The sequence below is a fragment of the Drosophila mauritiana genome, chromosome 2R (assembly GCF_004382145.1).
Source record: "Drosophila mauritiana strain mau12 chromosome 2R, ASM438214v1, whole genome shotgun sequence".
Lineage (NCBI taxonomy): Eukaryota > Metazoa > Arthropoda > Insecta > Diptera > Drosophilidae > Drosophila > Drosophila mauritiana.
Genome location: NC_046668.1, coordinates 21807246 through 21828314, shown reverse-complemented (window position 1 = coordinate 21828314; position 21069 = coordinate 21807246). Strand labels below are relative to the sequence as shown.

Genomic DNA, 21069 nt, shown 5'->3' with positions numbered 1-21069 from the left:
TAAATTCCGTTTCGATTTGGCATTATGTTTTAAGTACGTGCCGAAGGAGAAGGGGTGTTTGCCACATTGACAATTAATCCAGTTAGCATACAATCGGCATTTCAATCGCACGACTGCAGGACTTCAGGACTGCAGGCAGCCTTAAAGGCAACAGACAAGGCGAATTTGCTCCTGGTGATTCCTTAAATGCCAAGATGTCGGGCTGCCTGCAAAGTTGGTCGCCAGCCAGATGCTGAAAGCAATGCAGCGACATGGAAAATACCACAGCGGCGAATGCACAGACACGCAGGATGTGGATGCCAGGACGAGGCCGAAGGATGGGGCAGCCGGGTGGGTAACCGGGTGGGTAACCGGGGATCCGGGGCCTTCGGGGCTTCAGTGCTCAAGATGACGGCGCTGCGGGCAAGTCGCTTGAGTGGAGTGTCCTCGTCCACGTCCCGAGCTCAAATCCCGAGTGCATAGACAGATGCTGCAGCTCAAGCTCAGGCACACTGAGCGAAAATCTTGGGTTTCTGTAGCTGTAATGTGTGTGTAATTTATAAGATTGGTCAGTCAATAAACAGAACTCCCATATGCAATCAAGAAGTGTCGATTTTTATTTTAGGCATATCCATTGATTTATTTCCAGTGCAGTCTGCGCAAAAAGGCAATCTCAGCCGGGGAAAAGGAGGGCAACCTGGCAAGGAGTGGGCTGTGGCTCAGACCAAGGCACGACCTGGCAATCCAAATGCAATTTAGTGTCATCTTAATTGAGCTGCCCAGCCAATGCCTTGGGTCTCTAAACGTATTACCCCGAAAAAACGCAGCTCGAACGCAAAGTTCCCACAGAGTTATTTATGTCGGGGCATAAAAAAGCATTTGAATGTCACCTAATTCAATAAGTGCCACAAGAGTGCAATTGTTGGGTCATAAATTGCCAAGAAATCCGAAATCCAAATCGAAGAAGCGTATTTCGCTGCAGGATTTCCAGGATTTTCTTGAGAACAATGTGGAACAATTTAGCAAATGGAGTTCCTGTTTTGTGTAAGCCCAAATTGAGTTGGGTTGCCTGGTCGCGGGTTAGACACGAATCTATTTATCATAATTTGCCTACAAATTACTTTTCGCCCACACAGATGGTGTTGTTGCCAACTCATGTTGCCAATTTGGAGTTCCAGGTAGCTGGGCCGCAGCGAAAACGGAGGCTGAGCAAATATGGCAGCCATTAACGAGATAGGCCCACGCCACGCACACAGATGTAGGTCCCCCCTGGAAGGGGGAGGATCCCGGGCTTAAGGACACAATTTGTCTAGACAAACTCCAGCTCGGCTTGGTTTTTCCATATTCTCGCCTTGCTACCCTGAAAACAGCGAGATGGCCGCTTGATGTGCGGGCTAGAAAGGAAGAAAAGCGTAATAGATGGCAATAAAATAGAGCTGGAAGCGAAAGAGTTACTCAACGGATATATGAGCAGTTTAAAGATACATATGTACAAGTTTTAAATCTACTTGAATCATAATCACATTCCATTCAATACAAACCTTGTCTGCGGATCATCGCCGCTTGTGGTTATCCTATTACTCATATCCTTTTGGCAGGGTATCGACTGAATGTCGAACATAATTGAGATAACTTCGGCATCCTTTGTCCACATGCCCCTCCATATCATTTCCCTGCCACTCGATGTGCTGTCATACGAATTGTGAGACGTCACTGTCACACGAGAGTGAGCCATTTTCCTGCTGTTGTGCGATGCCAACACTTTGGATTGTGTTTGCGCCGTTGTGCCATTGTGCCTTCTATTCGCCCATCTGGATGTCCTGCGCCATCGGGGTCCTTGATCCAGGATGCTTTCGGCTCGCCCCCGCGGAGCCATTTGCCATTTTTAATTGTTTACCTGCAAAACAATAGGCGGACAAAGCTTTTGTTTTACCCCGATTCGGATTCCGATTCGATGCGATGCGAATCGAGAGTGCTCTGCAAAACAAAAACACGAGTAAAAAATCGAGGACGAAAATAAAAATGGGATTGCCGGCAACAGGTTCGCAACGAATTAAAACGATGGGCTTTAAGTTTTGAGCTCCCGGGGACATTTGCCGGCGTCCTGAGCCCCTTGAACGCGAATTTCGAGTTCGCGTTCACATCATTTGTCTGCTGACTGGGCAGCCATGAATCTGCATTTAATTCTGGACCGGGCCAGCATTTCAACTCGCTTTCATGCCCTGCCCCTGGGGAGCCATGTGTGCGGGGATATAATTTCGGGTTGTGGCGAATCGGTGCGGTGCACATGGAGGAGCTATTAACAGGCCCACAAAGACCCCGACTCAGCCCCAAAACGAATGCTGGTACCTTGGCCGGCGTCTTTGTCTTCGGACTTAATGGTAATGCTGTGCGCTTGCCGGAGGTTGAGTATCGGGCTCGAAGGACCAAGGACTTCATCTGCTGGTCAGTGGGTGGTGCTGACGTTTGACATTGACTGGCTGATAATATAAATATCATTGTTGCTTGCACATAATTAAGCCGGACAGTCGACAAAGCCCTTCAACGAACGCAAGTCTACAGTGGGTTAAGTACATTGAAGATACAACAAAATATTATGTTCGGCTTTTAAATGGCTTTTATATACATTATTAATTGAACTCGCCAAATGAAAATGTAATTGTATCTCAACTTTAAAGCTTCCATACAGAACTGAAATTGCGTACAACGTTGCGTATGAGCAATATAAATCACTGCTTAAAATGTACTTACTTTTAGATGGCTTTCTATGGTTTTTATTTTACAAACTCCACCGCACTGTTCCACTGTTTAGATGTGCCACAATTCGAGTGCCAGCCACTGTCTAATATTTGATTGTGTTTTTAGTCCTGCTGTCAGTGGCTTTAAGTGTGTTTGTGTGCGTGGCAGGCAGGGGATGAGTGTGTATCTGTGTGTGTGTCTGTGCGCTGGGCCCTGGGAAATGGGAAATAATGCGCCTAGTGCCAGCTCCAGTTGGCAGTTTGTTGGCTTTCAGCTTTGGTCGCTAATTAAGCCTGTTTATCGAAGTAAGTTAGCTGTTCAACTTTCGCTCCACAGCCCCCGACCCTCGTCCTTCGCCAAGATGATCGGCTCAGTTTAGTTCAGTTTTATCAGCTAACTAAATTAGCTGTCTGCCTGTCGGCATATGTATGCATTGTATATGGAGTACGGATGAAGTGTCGCCACAACTGAATTGGGGAGCGTTTCTAGGAGCAGCAACAAAGCGATTCTCGCAAGTGCCGCAAAGTCTTCGAGTTCGGCTTTAATTGAGCAAATTATCGAGGGTAATGAAAATGGTTGGCCAGATGCGAGCAACTTTGTGGCCATGTCTTGCTGACGTGCGGTTCTCGTGTGTCACTCGCCTGCGGAATCGGGCTAAAAAGTGGCTCTGCGGTTTGCTTTGGTTATGACAATTTGTTGGCCGCCAGCATTAATTAAACGGCAATCAAGGTCAGGAAACCGCAATTAAATTGCGAGCAGATAGTTGAGGAAAAGCGCTCACATGCTCACATGAAACGTGTGTGCAGCATGCCATCCCATTTTCCGGGTCAAAAGGGGTCGTTTGTAAGCCATCTGAGCTGAACTTCACCTTTGGCCAAAAGTTTGCACACTGCATGCAGTTTATTTGCTTCATTTGAGCTGCTGACTGCCGAATTGAATTGAATTTTGTGCCGGCTCTGCCAACAATTTTATCCACTGAAATAAATCGCCGATTAAGCTTAAGTGGAGGCAAGTTTAACTACAGGAAAATTGGAACTATTTTCTGTTGCGAAACTCCCTGCCATTTGTATTTTTCCCATGTCTCCAAATTTGCAATTGAGTATTGAGCCTTGCAAAGAATTGTAAAAAAAGGGCGTAAACATGAAAACAAAGCAAAAAAGAAAATGTTGAATGGAACTATTTCCGGTCCATTGGCAAATATTTGCTACATTTGTTTGTGATGAAAGCGGAACAGATATCTCCGGAGCCCAGAAACTCATGACAATTGCGGCAAGATAAATGTGCCCAGCGAGGCGCATGATTATTAATATTATTACGCAGAATTTTCCCATTTTTTCCCGAATTTGCCAGATTTCATTCAACCCATTGAGTGCCGAAAAGTGCTGCAAACTTGGTCCGAGCTCGAATGGAATTTGAATCTCCTGCGAGTAGCTCTGCAAACAGAGGGCCATGAATCAAGTTGAGGAGCGGAGCCCCTGGCCAAACAATCACTGCCCCCTCTGGACAGCTGGGTCCTTTTGCTCCTGATTCCCCACCGAACTTGATTCGCACTCTGGGGTCTGAGCACTTGGTACTGTGGATAAACGTTGGACTCACTTTGACGAGTCCCCCCGTCCTGTTTTGCCCCGCCTGCCAGAACTAATGGGTGGGTGGACTATACATTCTACATTCACTCCCCCAAAGTCATAATCACATGCACACAGACGAGGAGCATCAGGTGCATAAGCCATGAGGCTTTTTGGTGGGCGGCATGGGAGCAACTCTAATTTGCAATTAATGAAGCGCACAGCCCAGAGATTATTGCGAATTTCGGAAATTATAAGCTCTAATGTCAACCAATTAGATGTTGTGCACGAAGAGAACGCCAGGCAAGTAATAAATGGCACAATTCATATCATTCTGCTGGTTTATTCACGAAGGGATGAACAACCCCCTTGCGTGAGTCATTGTTTTCAAGTGTGAGAAGATGTTTAGAACACGATCCGCTCTTATCTTGGCGCTAATGTTGAGTAGTGTTTACCATTTTTGCACATATGCCCTTCCGGGAACCATGCCCACCCCGCTTGTTTTGGCCAACTGATAAGCGGAAAGTGGCTCGTACGAATTCCGCTAATTGACAGGCGATAAGCGAGGTGTCCGAGAAAAGGGGAAATGCATGTAATTGACTCTGCCGCCGATGGGAGGGCCATAAAAGCAGGTGATGAACGGCGGGTTCCGGCCACAGTTAACTTGAATCTCGGCCAGCTACATAGAAGACGATGGACGCGAAGACGTTGATACTGCTGACCGTGGCCGTGGCCATATTCGCCTGCCACACGATCGCACAGCCACATTACATTGAGGATTCGGAGGAATCAGCGGAATGGTGTCCACCAGACAATAATACCGATAACGACCATCCGAATAGAACCGATCACGACTCCGCCCTGTGCGCCAACTTCCAGCACATTCGCGCTATGATCAATCAGGAGGCCCTGCTCAACCTGATCGAGGTGCACTACAACTGTGACCTGAAGTTCCGCCGCGCCATGCGGTACTACAACACCCCCGGATTCGAGAGGACCACCCAGCAGCTCACGGATACGGATGCCTACAAGACCGTTCTCAAGGAACTGCAGTCGGAGAGCGTGGATACCGCCGACATCGAGACCGTGGCGGACATCTTCCACTGCATCATCCTGCCCGTCCGCCAGCCCGACCGCAACTGCGACTGCAAGGCCGTGAAGCACCACACCTTCGTCGGCGACCTGCTCGCCATCATGCCGAAGCAGGAGGTGCACAACTATGTGGCACAGTCCCAGGCGAACCACACCAACTTCGGCAACTTCACCAGGGCGGTGGTCTCCAAGCAATTCCAGGCCACGCTCAAGGCCAACATTGTGAGTAGATCCACTCCAGTGTGGCAGTGTATTGACTCCTTTGCTTCTCATTGTCATTTCCCCAATTATCCTGCAGAACAAGCGCGACGTAGTGAAGCCACTGCGCACCCTGCGCAAGAACGGCTGGGACATCCCGGAGCTGCTCCGCGCCATGCTGACCATCTTCCAGTGGTGAGTGGAGCACTCGCAGCCGGAGTGAAGTATTCAATGTGCCTCCATTGTATGTATGTAAGCCCAATAAAGCAACAAGTGAAAGGAAACAGTTCCGCAGAGGCGAACTCACGGTTGACACCTGTCCATTTGTTGGGTGCGGAAGGTTGTGTGGCAGTGGGTGGTGCAATTACCACCCGGCAGGACATCAACAAGTCTCGTCGCCTTCAGCGGGCTCCACTTGTAATTGGCATCCATGGGTAACTGCAGTGGAAGTGTCGCGGAAGGAAGGACTCGTGTTGGAGATAATCGATCCACGACATTTCACGTTGTTCTTTTCAGTTCAACCCATTCCGCCTGCAGCCAACTCATTTCCATTTTCCGGAAAACCTGAAGTTGGCAAGCGTATTGAGGCTGTTATCTACAACTTTCCTGAAGCAACTTTGCATTATTAATTAGGCAGCTCTTGAATATTTGAAATTAGTTCTTTGAGTCGCGGAATTCAAAGTGTCTAAAAGTTCGCCATAATTCATTTTAAATTGTCAGATTTTACATTCAGGCAAGGAATTTCTTTGGCACACAACCTACACCTTAAAGCCAATTGTATTGCTAGTAACCAGTGGGGGCCTCCCATGGATTGCGAGTGCTTCCCCTTAAGGACAACCCTCCTGCGCCACTTGGCTGTCCCAGCTGGGTATTTGATTTGCCATCAGTCTTCCGTGTTTTAGGCGAACGTATTTCAGGCATCGACGGGAGTGGCTTATCGGATGGTTATCGGGATTTGCGGCCCGCTCGGCGGCACTTGGCAAACGAATTAAGACTCGTTACACTTTCATGGCTCGCGCTCAATTTGCGAGCTGCCAGCTGGCGGGGAGTCGCCCAGCTCCTTAGTCCTTCGGCGAGGACTCTACCTATGCAGGCGTGCAATTTGGGCGGCACAAATGCCTGCTCATGGCAATTGATTTATGCCTGCGACGTGACTTCATTTCGGAGCAGGATCCGGCCTCGGATTCGGATTTGGATTCGGGCTTGGGTTTGGGTTTGGGGCTACTCGAACAGCACCTGTTGTCGTCCTGGCTTTTATTAAATTAACAAAGTAACAACCTCACTGCCGGGCGTTTGTGTGTGGGCGTGCCTATCCTGTGCAGGCCAAATCCGATGCCATTATGCATTATAACTGTATAAACAAATCGTGAGCGTGCCACGCCCACCGCCCCCGAACGAAGTACGTGCCTCGCACAGGAGCAAAAAAACCCACTCGAGTCCTCGAATCTGGCAGCTCCAACCTGAAACGTGGACCGTCGCCCGGCTTGTGTGTCAATCAAGTTAAATGTTAATGAATTACTCGGCATCGGAACAAGGATATGCTGACAGGACCAAGCGCCACTTGTTTTTCTTTCTACACACTCCCGATTGCCCATTCCACCCACTGCGGTCGGACTGTTAGTGTCGAGGTCCTTGGAGCAGTGTGGGGACTTTGGCTGGCTTAGGGCAATATGATGCCAGAGAAAGTTGATCCTTGACTGGGCTGTTTTGCCCTTTGCCTTATATGCGATAATAGCTTCTAGATGGACAACCTAGAGTAACCCATTCAAGGGGTATCCAGCTAGTCGAACCTCCGCATCGATCGCAGGCGGCTTTCACTGTCATGGCCATGGTCAAAATGGGAAGATTCCTGAGCCCGCCTGTCCGCGTCCTTTCTTCCTTGTGGCAGCGAACAGGGCGAAATAAATCGTTGCATACTTACGTGCGCAAACAATTTGCGCTCTCGTCTTCGCCTGCGAAAATCGAGAACGCGGGCACTACGTGTCATTGAATTCATTACGCTGTCAGCCGCGCTTTTCTTTTTTTCCATTTCCTCTGGGCGCATGCAGTAGATTAAAGCGGGAAAACCAAAAAAAAGAAAAAAAAAGAAAGTGAGTAGGAAAAACAAAGCTCCAGCAATTTGCCTGTTGAAATGAAATAATTAATTAACGCTGTCGTGGTCCGAATCGTGATTTGGTTTCCAAACAACGTCCGTGTATCTGTGATGTGTGCAAACGATCCATCAACACCAGTCAAAAGGTCGAATCGTATGCAAATGGCAAGTGGTGGGTGTATTTACATTCGACACTAATAATGATGCATTCCGGATTTTATGAGTATGTGTGTGGGGGCAAAAAGATGCATCTGGCGGATGTATTGGCGGTAGACTCGGCAATCGCTTTAAATCAAACCAGTGCAATTAAGCCATCGGAGGGAATACAGTTATTGCATCACGTTTAATGAATTATACATCCGCAAAGAGCGAAACAAAAAATGCCCAGAAAAGGGAAAATTAATTAGTGAAAATGCCCTTTGTGGCGAACCAATATTAGCACTGAAAAAGTATTAAACTCGCAAATAATGCACATAAATAGATTAATACACTTTTTAATAGCGAATTATAACAGCTATTATAATTATGCTCGAATTATGCAAATAATAATATGAAATATTAAGCTGCTTAATATTTAATTGATTTATAAATCAATTCCGTGTTTGGAAATTTCAAATACACATACTTATTAAATCAGCAAATCCGGCCTAAACAATCGCTAGCAACTTTGCTATTGCGCAATTGAAGGAAAATCGTTACCAATTGTTGGCTTGATTTGTTCTCAAATTTTATTATAGTAACGAACCTCGCCGCAGCTAGGCGCCAAATGCGATTTGAGTCGATTGATTTCCACCGACAGCTCGATTGCCAAGTGCAGTGTGCAATATGGTGGGTCCTTAGTCTTCCAAGGACTCGGCCACAAATCGAGTTTGTTGAAGGGGGGGATTGGTGGTGGTAGCAGGACCATTCCGCATAGTTTCTGGGCAATACTTTATTTGGTTCACATACACATTTAATTATTACATTAAATCGAACTCGCTTTGCAAGCTGGCAATATTCCGAAGAAGATAGAAGTCCTTTTGGTCCGCGGGAGCTGCTCGTTTTCTCCTTGCTCGAAGGACATTACTTTCGCCGCCCTTTGTCTCGTACTATTGGGAATTCGAGCTGTTCTGGAGTGCGCTAAAATAATGTGTTTCGTTGATAAAATTCTTCCCACTCAGTGCTCTCATAACACTTCGGATTTATGGCCCGTGCTATCGGTGCTGCTCCCTCCGACGAATCCGCCTCGAATTGGGAAAGTGAAACCGCACGGGCCAGTGGCCATAAATAAATGCGGAGTATCAGTATCAGCTAGCAAATCTCATTACTTGGACCCCGGCCATCTTGGCCAGAGCCCAGACCGAACAACCCATCTTGAACCAACCCAATCCCGCCCAGAAGCAGCTTATCTGCGGCGGTCGATTGGCCAGCCGGAGAGCATATCGCGGCTACAAATTCCCACGATGAATAATTCGATGCACTGCAAGATTTCGCAGTGGCAATTCGATCGGCTTCACACTCTTAACGAGCGTGTTTAAGTGAAACTTGCGGCGGCCAATAATGTATAAATTAATAGCCTCCATTCGAGTTGCGAACGAACGGAAGGACGAAGGACATGGCAGTCGCGGGCAAACGTGAATTATTTAGTGAGCCAGCGGAAAAGAATGGGGTTTACCTCTTGAAAACCAAAGTGCTAGTGCGATACTCTCAACACTTGACTATGATTCAACCAAAGTGGTATTTTTTTTATTTTGATGAATGTAAATTAATTTAAAGCCCCTTACGCAGAAATACCCAACGGCGAAATTCCATTTCTTCTTTCGCATGCCGTGAAATAATAGCCCAGTTTAATTCCATAAATGTTTTACAAGTGAAACGGCTCCAACTGGCAGCCGGCCAATGCACTTTCCGCTTTTCCGCAAAAAGAGCCATGGAAAGTGGGAGACAATGGTGGGGAATGTGAGGAGACTATAAGTCCTCGGCGAACTTTCGAAATCATAATGGAAGGGCCATCTTTGGCCAATGCTCTAATTATCAGTTGCACGCACACTTGCCACACATCGGGGCACTGGAATAGTTTCAGCCGGAGCTCAAGTTTGGCCAACTCCAGCAGCCAGCAGGAATATTATTATTTTTTCTGTTGGCTCTTATCTCGGCTACCAACTACTTTCGCCCCGGCCGGCGGAGAGGGAGGAGGAGCAGGGTGTTCCCCCTGGTAATCCGGAATCCTTGTGGCCTCTAAAGTGGCCATGCGGGCGTTGCTTTCTAACCAGCGCAAATATTTTAACCTACAGGCCAGGACAAAAACCGGGCTAAAGGAGACGGCGGGGTTGGCCAAGTAAATAAATGTTTTCGAGATAAACTGGCGCTTTGTGTGTCGATTCGCCCTCCTCTCTCCCTCTTCTCCTGTTCCGCCTTAAATCCTTAAAGAATCCGAGTCGCAGAGTTTTTTGCACTTTGCATGCAAACGTTAAAAATCCGCAGCATGCCAATGGGGCAGGTCCAAAAGTCCCCCTTTGGGCCACGTTTGTGTGTCCTTCTGGCTACGTGACTTTGGCACGCGTCGCGTTCCGTCTGCTGACCCACGGCCATTTCCCATTGTTGGTCATTAATTTGAAGGCAAGTGTGTTTGGGGCTGAGCCGGCGAACGCGAGCCTTTCGTCACCAAACCGCACGCGTTTAGTGGTAGTAGTTCCTTTGGAAGTTGACAGGGTGACCAACTCAGTATCTTTATAGGGTAGCTAAAGGTATGCCCTATACTCACTATTACCAATTCTAATGTCAGAAGGAAGCACCCTGTTTGAGGGCATATGCTCCGAACACTTTGTCATCCGACTCACGTAGGGGACGCACGTATGGCAGATCCTGAAAGGATTGTCCGCGCTTCGGTCAAGCTTGGCCCGCCTCGGTCCTTGGCCATCAGCTCGATTAGATGTTGTGGCCTGGCTGCGTCCTTGCGGTCATGTTTTGTGGATTCAGCCTAGCTGACCGTCTGGTCTGGCTCTTCCCCGGCCGCGACTGTGGGAGTGGTAGTTGGAGCGGGAGTGGGAGGATTGGGTTGACGAGCGCTCGAAGTGTCGGAGAGCCAGCAAGCGTTAAAAAATGTTTTAGCAGCGCATTTTTGAGGTTAACAGCGCGCACGTGCTGGCCAAAAAGGAAAGGGGTTGGCCGGAAGGGCCGGGGGACTTGGCCAAAAGGTGGCGACAATGGCGTCGAGTGCTGCGAGCACTGGGCCAAAAGATTTATCTAGCCAGGCAGTACGTGATGCCAACAATTGTGTCAACGGACGGAATGCCGGAGTGCCGGACTGCCGTGAAATATGACGAATATGTTAGAGTGTGTTTCGCACACCCAAGTGGATGTCTTGTAAATCTCGATTAAATCTCCGGCAGACGTGTGCTCCTCGGAAAGACAAATAAACTGCAATCGTCGGGGCATAAATCCTAATTCCATTTTGATTATCTGCCTCCGGGGGACGAGTGGCTTTGGGGCAATCGCTGCAGCTGTCTGGAGGCCCAACAAATGCCTAATGTGGCTGGGAGGCAGTGCTACTGGAGGCAGTGCTATCCATCGGATGCTCCACTTTCAAATCCCAGAAGCGCAGCCGGCTCCACAGTCCCCAAATCCCAATTTCCCAGGCGAGCATTAACGAACATTTCCTTTGGCTGCACAGAGAGAAAGGATTGAACACCATTACCTCCTCCACTAGGATCAATTCTATTCCAAAAGGTAGCCTAAAAAGGATTCGAATGTTTGATATGTTGTTTCAGTTAAATCAATTGGGTATTAATCAAAAAAATTAATTGTTTCAGTGGCTGGTATCACCATGCTATCGAAACCCTTTGGATAACCGAAAGTCAAGGCAAAACCTGGGCCATTGAATCCGTGCAGCCATTACCATTTACGATTTCACATCCGGAGGTCAACCCACACTCCCACTCACAAGCAAACCAGATGTTTGCCATCGAGGGTTGGATGTGCATGAGGAGGAAGCCAGATTCCCAGCTTCCCAGCTTCCTAGCTTCCCAGTTTGGTAGGCGTTTAACAGGCGATGGCAGCTGAAACACATCCTGTGATATGTGAAGTGGGGGCAAATGCAATGCAATTCTGGAAATCGACGAGGACCCTCTCTATTTGTTTGTAGTTTATCTGGCACAGGAGTGCTCCTGGTGGCCCGGCGTGATCCCCTTAGTGAGTCAGTGGGCCGGAAAGCGGCCAAAGACTTGCAGCCAGATGGGCTTGCGTCTAAAGTTTTGCATTTTAATAGCCTCTTAACTGCCGACCATTTGCACAGTGTTTGCTTATGTTGCCACAGGTCGGAGGAAGTGAGTGGAGTGGAAGGAGTCCCTGGGCCGAGTCCCTTGGCCAGGTGTGGCTGGCCTGCCCTCCGAGATTTGCATGCGATTGCATTTTCAACTTGGCCAATTTTCGGTTCATTGTAGGCGCTTAGACTCGTTTCCCCTGGAGTGAACTTGGATATGATTTCGACATGGCATCGCATACGAGTATTGTACATGTCAGTGGGCTTGTGATGGAAATTGTTGCCTTTCGTCAGTAATAGTGTAATTGTTTCTGCAATAGTCTGATGTTGCATTGCTGAGATACCAAAGTGAACCACAAACTGGGAGCTGGCAGGCCATTGGAAGTCATCAAATCGCTTTAAAGCAATTGCTTCATTATAATAAGTTTATTCAAGTCAATTCGTGAGACTAAAAAATAGACAAACTACTTATCTACATGACATCGGGCTTAAAGTGAATTGATGTCAGAGGGATTTCGCAGACTTCTATTTTAATGACAGCCATTTGGCTTGATGTGTGGCCAACATGAGGAGTTCCATCATCATCAGGGGCACTGTTGCCAACGCCAAGTCACGTTCTGGCTTGACTTTTCCTCGCTTCTTGCATTCTCTTCAAGTTTTTCCCAGTTTTACCCAGTTTTACCCAGTTTCACCCTGCGATCCCCACTTTCTAGCCGCTTCCCCAGTGGAAGGGGTGGGAAAGGGAGGATTCGTGACGCGACGAGATGCCACGCTAATGCACGCCCTGCAAAGTATGCAATAAATCTGGCGTTGGCTTGGGGCCACCTGTGCATGTGTGTGTGTGTGAGAAGAGAAAGGATTCGCTGTCATCTGTCTATCAGAAGCATTAACAGCTTTTACTTACTGCGTGGCAGCCGCTTTAACACTCGACACAAAAGCAAATACAACCATCTAGGCCAGAGAATGCCGCGATTTTTCAGGCATGCGACAAAATGTTTGCTTAATAATTTCCTGCCGCCACACTGCTGTTTGTTGCCACGCATCCAGCGGATGCCACCACATGAAAGAAGCCGCCGGGTAAACTTGAATCCAGCGGGGCAACCCCCGCCAGTCAGGGCTTAAATCCTTTCGGCTATGGGTCACCCTTTCCTGTGGTCAGGAGGCATGTGCGCGGAAACTTTGCGATGCCCGGCACGTTTTGGTTTGTTGAAAACTTCAACCTGCCGCCGGTAAAAATCAAATTCAATTAGTTGAGGCGAGGGGAAAGCGAATAAGCTTTTTAAATCTGCCAGTCTTATGAGTTTAGCGTATTTATTTTAGGTTTATTCAGTACAACTCAGTATTAACTTAGAGCTAGCTTAGAGCTACTATCTTTTTTCAGCTTGTGGCATCCACATAGTTTTAAGTATCAAATAATAAAGCTTTGAGCTCAGTTCGTGCACTTTAAGTGACTCAATTAGGTTGGCCAGCTCTGATCCTGCTGAGGAACGATTGCCAGGGTCGCCTTGCAGACGGGACACGAGTGATGGATCTCGTTAAAGCAGTCGAGGATGCAGGGGATCATCCAGCATCCCATTCCGCAGGTGGTGACTAGCACTATGCCCGAGGCCAAATAGGCGATCCTTCGACGCCGGATCTTTGTGGTCGTCTCGATCTCGTCGTGGCACAGTGGACAGATCATAAGTGATGAGGAATTCTCCGGGAGTAGCCGCGCGGTGCTGTGTGATCTCAGTGGTTCCCAGCCCATTGCCTCCTCATACGAAGGAGGAGGTGTGCTGGGAACCTGGGCGAAGGAACTCATCCTATTTATTTATAAGTCTTTGTACTCTTCTACAGGCTCACTTTGCCTCGACTTGTTTCAAGTCTAAAGCTTCACTTAATGTGAGTTCTGGAAACTAAGAATTCTCTGCATTCGCTTAGCTGAGTTCCCGATAAGCGACTAATAATACTTCTAAGAAATTGTACACCGCGAATAATTATTGTATAAATTTAAGAAAATTATTTATTTTAATAGCTTAGTTTGTTTTTTTGACATACTTAAACTCGTATATGCCTTTTACATATTAATAGCACTTTAAACTATTCATTTGAAATTAATTGCACTTTAAAACATATTTTTTTTTTAACTAAGACCTGAATTGAGAAAGTCAACCACTTGAGGCGATGGCTTGGAGTAAACTGATTAATGCACTTGCATTGCTGAGCTCTCTGTTCAACATTTGATAAGCGACTTCGCAGAGCGCGAGTAATTTAAAAATTCTGTGAAGTCGAGGCCTTGGACAGATTACATTTTATAGATAAGCATTGATGAGAGACGGATAGGGGAGAAAATTACTGATAACGCGAATATTTATAATATATTCAAGTGGTACTTAATATTTTGAACATTTGTTATTATCGCATTTTTAAAACAGTTCTGGTTCGTGAAAAAAACCGTGCATGACTAATCTCTTAGTGACCATGAAGTTATGTGGATATGCTTCAAATGGAACAGAGTAATACAGCACTACGTATTTGTCACTCATTCCAGAACCCATTTAAACCGATAATTTGTAGCCTTTCTTGGTTATAAACTAAATTCTTAATTTAATTAAAGCCAAGCGAAGAGCGATCAGAAATGTATTCAATCAAAGGCGACTTGCTGAATCTCAACTACTCTTTAAAGTGCCCCCGAGCGATAAATTCGATTTGTGCAAATATATACCAATCAGCATTTAGCTATTAAGCCCACGAATTTGCATATGTGCCACAAGACGCACAGTCATGCCTTGGAATTCAATAAATGCGAGACTCATCCATCACTGTCAACTTAAGCTGCATGCGGGCCGAGCTTTAATGTCGCCTTAAACGCTGCGCTTAAAGCACCGACAGAATGTCAAATGTGCCGTGTGTTGTGCTAATGAAATATGGCCAACTCCAATACGCTCGCACACACACACACACAGGACGCGCAAACAGACTAACACAGATACGCGCGAACGGACGGCGACTGGGAGCAGATTGCGTATACGCAGTGGGGACCCGGGGAGATGGGAAAATGTGTGGCATCAACTTATCGATGCTGTCAATGAATTTCAGAGGCGAGTGTCTGAAATGAAATTTTTCCTAAGGCCAGTTGCACATGCTGGCAGCCAAAATTCAAATTTTTCGGCAGCAATTACTCACGATGCTTTGATGTGGCTGCTCGGATGCTTTGAACTCCCGCCAAGCCAATAAGAAGCTGTATATAAATACTTGTACATACATAAATAGCGAAAAATGAGCAACAAAGCCGGAATGCCTAGAATGCAGGCACATTTTCGGCAGCTATTCCAATTTTGAATGTCTAGGTCTTCCACATTGGCCGACTTAACTGAGTCCTGTCGCCGGAGAGCAGCTCCGTTTGCCCCCTTTAAGCGCCTTTATGGCTAATTAAATGAAACTGAACAGATCCGCCTTAATTGCCAGCGTCAGCAGGTGTATTAAGAATTAATAAAAACGTAGAACTGCGCGGGAATGTACAGCGTTCATGGGTTTGTAATGTTTTTTATTGACTGCCGACCGTGTTCCAGGGCTTTTAATTAACTTTTCGTATTGCCGTCGCCATGCGAACCGATTTTGCGGCGGAGCTTAGGGGTAAAAGGGTTTAAAGTAGCGAGAATGTGGCGAAATTTAAAATTTTGCTTATTCGCTCTCGGTATTCCTGTGTTTGTTGGCCGCACCACATGGCGTATGATTAATGCGCCGCCCGGGACTCGGCACATTTCATTAAATAAATTGTAATTTATCAAAAGCTATTCGCCCCTGGACCGACCACAAGCGAAAGCCAGAGCAAATCAAATAAATTACAGACAAGTTGAAAAACTTTGACCATTAAATGCCCCAAACCAAATAGGGCCAATGACGACTTGTTGTTATTTTTGTTTGCCAATCCGTCGGCCTGTTGTTTTATTCGCCCAGCATTTCATTGCAATTGATTTTTGGTGTCAGCTGCACGCTCACCCGGAGACAGACATGTCCTGGACGCAGGACCTCCAGAGCCCTGCCGCCATCCCTCTTCGCCCCGCCATCCGCCAGCGTCGACAAATGCTGTGGTTGCGGCTTAAGTTTGTCGGCAAATTGAAAACTTTGTTGGCTCTTGGTTAACTTGTGGCCTGGCGAGCAAAAAATAGCCCAAAAGCCCGAGCACATCAATACAACATTTTTCCGTCGTCATCACCCCGCCTCAGCCCGATTCTTGGCCGATTCCAGCCCATTCCCAAATAAACAACCAGGCGAACAAGCCGCCAAAACCAGAGCCTCGGTCGCCTGTTGTGGCCATCCTGCTGATTGCATTAACCACCCAAGCCAAGATTGAGTCACACAATAACGAAAATCGGTGGGAATTGGTGGAAGCATCGAAGTGGGAAATACCCTATCGTCATGTGAAGATGGGTGTCCTTTGTATGGCAAGTAGATGTTGCTTTTAATGTATTTAATTCATTTATTTGCATATTTATTTAATTACAATATTCTTATTGATTAACAAGCAAGAAGCGTATAGAAATGGAATAGAGTTTATAAAGTTTCAGGTTATTAACAGAGCTTAATCGTCTTAACAAAACAAGCCGCCTTTTGAGCCCTTAAGTGTGTTCAAGGACCTTTTCTAGTAGGCTCGGCTTTTCGCTCCGGGCATCGAAAGCTATTTCTAACTAACCAAAAATAGCTGTTCTTAAGGTGGGAAGAGCGTACTGCTTTTAATATAAATAAATAAACAGGCGGCTGACTGAATGGAAATGCCTAGCAGGCAAATCAAACCTAGAGACGCAATCTGTTAATAGAAAATGGAAAGTGGCTCAAAATCCGCTCGAGAATGGCTAACCAAAATCGCCTGCTCCCGCATGGCAGGCACTGTAGACGGAGGGGGATCTGGGCGCAGGATGCACCTGGACAGCTATGGTCTCCTCGTCCAGCTGGACGTCGGTGCTGGAGAAGGGCGAGGCGCCGGTTATATGGCCGTAGAGCGGCTGCATCACCCGGATGGTGGCCACGCGCTCGCGCCACGTGTGCCAGAAGTGCTGCTTGAAGAGAAAGCCGCCGAACTCGAAGATCATCGGTTGCTCCAGAACGGCCAGGGGTTTGCCCAGCGGCTGGACAATGTTCAGCATCATGAGGCAGCGCGATGCCTTGCGGAAGAAGTGGAACCGGATGAGCTGCAGCGGCAGCATGCTGACCAGCTCGAAGCTCTCGATCTCCGGATCCAGTCCGTGGCTCAGGAAGCCCGGCTCATCGCCGTACTTGGCGAAGTTGTCGCAGCCGAAGATCAGGCGGTTGCAGGTGAGGCCTATATGGTACTGGCGCAGTCCCACGCCCCTGATGTCCACCAGGGTGAAGGGATTCTCCACCAGCACCGGCTCGTAGATCTCCTCGTACTCGGCGAGCAAAACTTTCTGCACTCGGAACATCCCCGCCAGCGACAGCGAGTTGGGCTGTAATTTAATTGAAATGTCAATCAAAGCTTCGCCCGTCTATATATTTGTTTGCTTTGAGTTGTCAGCTGTTGTGGATTCCCTGGCCTCCTGCGGTATCGAAAACTATCCGGCCAAGTCGATTATATCGTCGCCATAGCCATCGCCATTGCCATTGCCATTGCCATCACCGAATGCAAATCACTGGACATCCGATGTCATTGCAGCTCCAAGTCGCAGTCCGCATTTGAATTTAAATTGGTATTCGCGGAATGGCGATGCTGGAAGTCACTTAGTATGCCTGATGGACTTAAATGCCTGCATTAGGTGCACTCAGTCAACGAAGCAAGGCGAAATCTGGGAAAATTGTTCAGGCTAACTGGCTGGCTACCTGAATGGGGCTTAAAAATTATAAAAATTAGGGAAAGTTAATTGGAGTAAGAGCTTAGATGCAGCAACAGCATACCAGCGTTGAGTTGATCCTAAAACCCATTTTAGATTTATAACTAGATTTAATATTTTGAAATTACTACATTGCAGCTCATTGAACATCAATTCCCGAGATAATCACTTGTTGGCTGTGCGCAAACTTTATCAATCCGCGACCTAAAGGACATTTCATTTCCGATATTTTCCCCTCGGCAAGCGACTAACAAGTTCGCAGTTTTTGCCCCCGCAGTTCGCTGTGTTCGACATGGCTACAAGTTCCCGGCCATAATCTTGGCTTATGGCTGCCACAGTGCACATCTTTCGCTCTTCTTGTTCTGTCAGGACAAACACTTTTAAAATATTCTGATTTATGACAAACTTTCACCGCCCGTTTGCAACTTTTCGCAGTTGCCATTTGGCACTTTCCACTTTCAAGTCCATGTCCTTGCGTTCATTTCCACCATTTCCTCTGGCTGCCGGCTGCAATTGGTGGCGGAATATAAAAGAAAACTCCGGTCCTCGCGGGATGCGGGCTGCTGATGCTGCTCACTTTGTCAGCCATTTAATTTAGCCGCGCTTGCAATTGCAATTGCAATTGCACCAGCAGTGGGGGGAGCGGGAAAAGCTGGGAAAGCTGGGGAAAACTGGAGGAAACAGAGATGCTGGTGGAAGAGTTATAGCGCGAAGTACTGTGTCAAGTGGCATCTTTGCTGTTTTCAAAGTAATTAGTTTGAAGGAAATTACGAGTGCGGATGCCGTCGTGGATCCAGACGTATACTTAAACATACCTTATGGCTGTCCTGCTCGTCCTGCTCGTCCTGGCTTATCGCATTTCCTTTCCGGCTTTTCTCCAAATGCCGTAAGCCGTGCTCCTGCTAATTTGGCCAAATTCGACAGGGCATATCAAATTGCATCGCCTGCTACGGCAATTCGCCATTGATTAAGTGTGGTGCAGGTCAACGTGGAGCTGTCACAAATCACACAGGATACATGGATCCCTAATGAATTCTAGCAGTGGCCATCGTATCCAAATGAACAAATGTCTTTGCTGGTGGTGGTGGTGTGCTCTGCAATTGGGGAATTAATTAAAATTTTCTCGTTTGGCGTGTTTATGATGGCACTCTCAATTAATTTCAGGGCTCGTTGAGCAGCCCACAATGTAATGTATTATTGAGGTTACTCTAGGCCGTTCTATTCATTCGGGTTTACACGTGCTGCAGACTTTCGACTACCAGAAAATCAGATGGCCGGAATCGAGATTTGCTAGAAAGTCCGACTTGTGCATACCAGTGGACTACTTCTTGAAACAATGGTTAGATATTCTAATGAGTTGGCTAATAGCGCATAAACCTTGTCACGTGTGCGCCAATTAATTGGGCCTTGTGTGAAGTGCTCAAGTTGCTTTCCATGTCGTTGGGGCAATTAATGCCGTAAATGTGTTTCATTGTCCCGATCATCGAGTTTTCCACTGCCACCAACAGTTGGCCCATTCAGTTTAAGTGTCGATATCTGGGCGCTAATGGTCATTGGCTTAAACAGTGCCCACATACTGCACTTTCCCTCGAATCGCACGAGTATCTGACTCGCTTCCGGTTGGCCAAACACCTGTATTGCGTTTGAGTGCAGCAATTAGCTAAAAGTAGCGAAAGCACGCACGCCTGCACTTTAAAAAATGTAGTGTAAGAATATGAGGTTAATTCTATTATATATTTTCTTTTCTAGAGTTGAATTTCCTAGAGATTGTTATACGCATTCCTATATCTATACATAGTTTTCGGCTTTCTATTGTGAGTGATTTCGGCTCGACAGTTTGCTTTGATTTTTCGCAGTGTACAAACACACACACGCCTGAGGCAAACAAGTGCGTGTGTGTGTGTGTGCTTCCTTGTTTGCTCGCTTTATTACCGCCTTTGCGCTTTTCATTGCAAACAATTCACGTTTTATTGTTAAATGCGGCGCAGGATAAGGCAGAGAGCATAAAGCACGGCAGCCGCTGCTCATGCTTTGTGGATTTGCCAGTGCGGAGCTTTGCGGAAGCGGAAGTGGCTAGGATCGTAGTGCGGATGGGCTGGATGTGGCCACAGGAACACAGTTTGCAACCGTAGGCTCCTTTGAGGTGGGCCGTGCTTACTTTGCGGCTCAAAAAGTGATATTATGCGGCCCAATTTGCGATTTCTACATATGGCTGGCCGTAAAAACAGAGCATGCCCAAAAATTAAGTATACGCACTTGATGTGACTTAATTTAATGGCTCCATCCCGCTGAGCAATAATTTGTGCTTATGCTGATGGTAAAGTAGTAAAAGCCAAACTACTACCCACAAAGGCGAGCTCAGTGAGTCACTGCAGGACTTAAATCCGGGGCCAACTGGCTGGGACTCTCAAAGGTAGTAAGGGAAGCAGTAATTGGCACTCTACTTGCCTCTTCATCCCTGCTGTTAAACTCTCATTTACTGACATTGCCTTTGAGCTGAGGGTCCTCAACGGTGATTCCTACAAGCCAGCAGGTCCACACTTACTGGTGGCCTCAAGAGCGGATTTAACCGATGTATCCGTGCGAGATACAGTCGGAGTGGACTCGAGAGAAATCGGTAAAGCCGGTGCATATGCCGCCAATGAGTCAATGAGCCGGATTTCTTTGGGGCCAGGGACTCGATCTTCTGGCAAAGATGGCAGGGATGGTCAAGGAGGAAGGCAGTGCCACACCACGTTTGTCTCCGGCAACTTTGGATGTCAGCAAAGTTTCGCATTCTAATCTCAATCTGTAGATGCCAACTTACATGCACAAGCAGCCATTCGTGTCCTTAGTCAGGATATAACCGCCAGGAGCCTGAGCTCCGTTGGAGCATTTGGCGCTTATCGCACATCTCATCCCGAAAATGGTAAGCGACACATTTGCACAATTGCTCCTTGAAACTGACACGTCAACCACGTCCAAACGTAAACGTAAGTAAGCACAGGAACTAAAGTCGAATGGGCCACGCCATTCCGAGTGCCAGCGAATGGCTGTATTTCCGCCTAGAGATGGAAACTTTGTGGAGCCGGTGGAAATGTGTCTGCAGCATCTGCATACCACTGAGTTGGCCAATAAATACGATTGAGTTGCATGCCCAATTTGGCGAAAGTTGGCTAGTTCTTACCATTTACCATACCCAGCAAGGAAGATGTAATGTAGTACGACTAGTTGTGAATTTATGCAGCGAAAAACGAACTTGTTGATTCCCTGCAAATAGCTAGCATACTTTAGCGCACCTTTGAAATTGATTTTAATAGCCAAAGGATTCATAAATGTTGTACTTTATGGTTGGAC

The 21069-nt window shown here is 47.1% G+C and overlaps 3 protein-coding genes across 4 annotated transcripts; 1 reads left to right on the top strand and 2 right to left on the bottom strand.

Moving 5' to 3' along the window:
- The first annotated feature begins 4941 nt into the window (after positions 1-4941).
- On the top strand, positions 4942-5875 carry LOC117136598. Its single transcript, XM_033297580.1, has 2 exons — positions 4942-5597; positions 5674-5875. The coding sequence occupies exons 1-2, from the start codon at positions 4977-4979 to the stop codon at positions 5770-5772; spliced, it is 720 nt and encodes a 239-aa protein (XP_033153471.1). The 5' UTR covers positions 4942-4976; the 3' UTR covers positions 5773-5875.
- A 6702-nt stretch (positions 5876-12577) lies between these two features.
- Positions 12578-14062, bottom strand: LOC117136616 (lipopolysaccharide-induced tumor necrosis factor-alpha factor homolog). 2 transcript variants are annotated; one of them, XM_033297603.1, is made up of 3 exons: positions 13800-14062; positions 12810-13767; positions 12578-12730 (listed from the first exon to the last, which is right to left on the bottom strand). In XM_033297603.1, the coding sequence occupies exon 2, from the start codon at positions 13704-13706 to the stop codon at positions 13362-13364; it is 345 nt and encodes a 114-aa protein (XP_033153494.1). In that variant the 5' UTR covers positions 13707-13767; positions 13800-14062; the 3' UTR covers positions 12578-12730; positions 12810-13361. The 2 variants fall into 2 exon arrangements, with proteins under 2 accessions (XP_033153494.1, XP_033153493.1); XM_033297602.1 differs by having other exon boundaries at positions 12810-14062.
- A 2484-nt stretch (positions 14063-16546) lies between these two features.
- LOC117137281 lies at positions 16547-17371 on the bottom strand. The gene has a single exon (XM_033298652.1). It carries the CDS (start codon positions 17326-17328, stop codon positions 16741-16743), a length of 588 nt encoding a protein of 195 aa, XP_033154543.1. The 5' UTR covers positions 17329-17371; the 3' UTR covers positions 16547-16740.
- Positions 17372-21069: the final 3698 nt, after the last annotated feature.

Coding starts and splice junctions, on each gene's coding strand:
- LOC117136598 (XM_033297580.1), top strand. CDS start 4,977: ATGGACGCGAAGACGTTGATACTGCTGACCGTGGCCGTGGCCATATTC. Junction 5,598..5,673: donor CCACGCTCAAGGCCAACATT/GTGAGTAGATCC, acceptor ATTATCCTGCAG/AACAAGCGCGACGTAGTGAA.
- LOC117136616 (XM_033297602.1), bottom strand. CDS start 13,706: ATGAGTTCCTTCGCCCAGGTTCCCAGCACACCTCCTCCTTCGTATGAG.
- LOC117137281 (XM_033298652.1), bottom strand. CDS start 17,328: ATGTTCCGAGTGCAGAAAGTTTTGCTCGCCGAGTACGAGGAGATCTAC.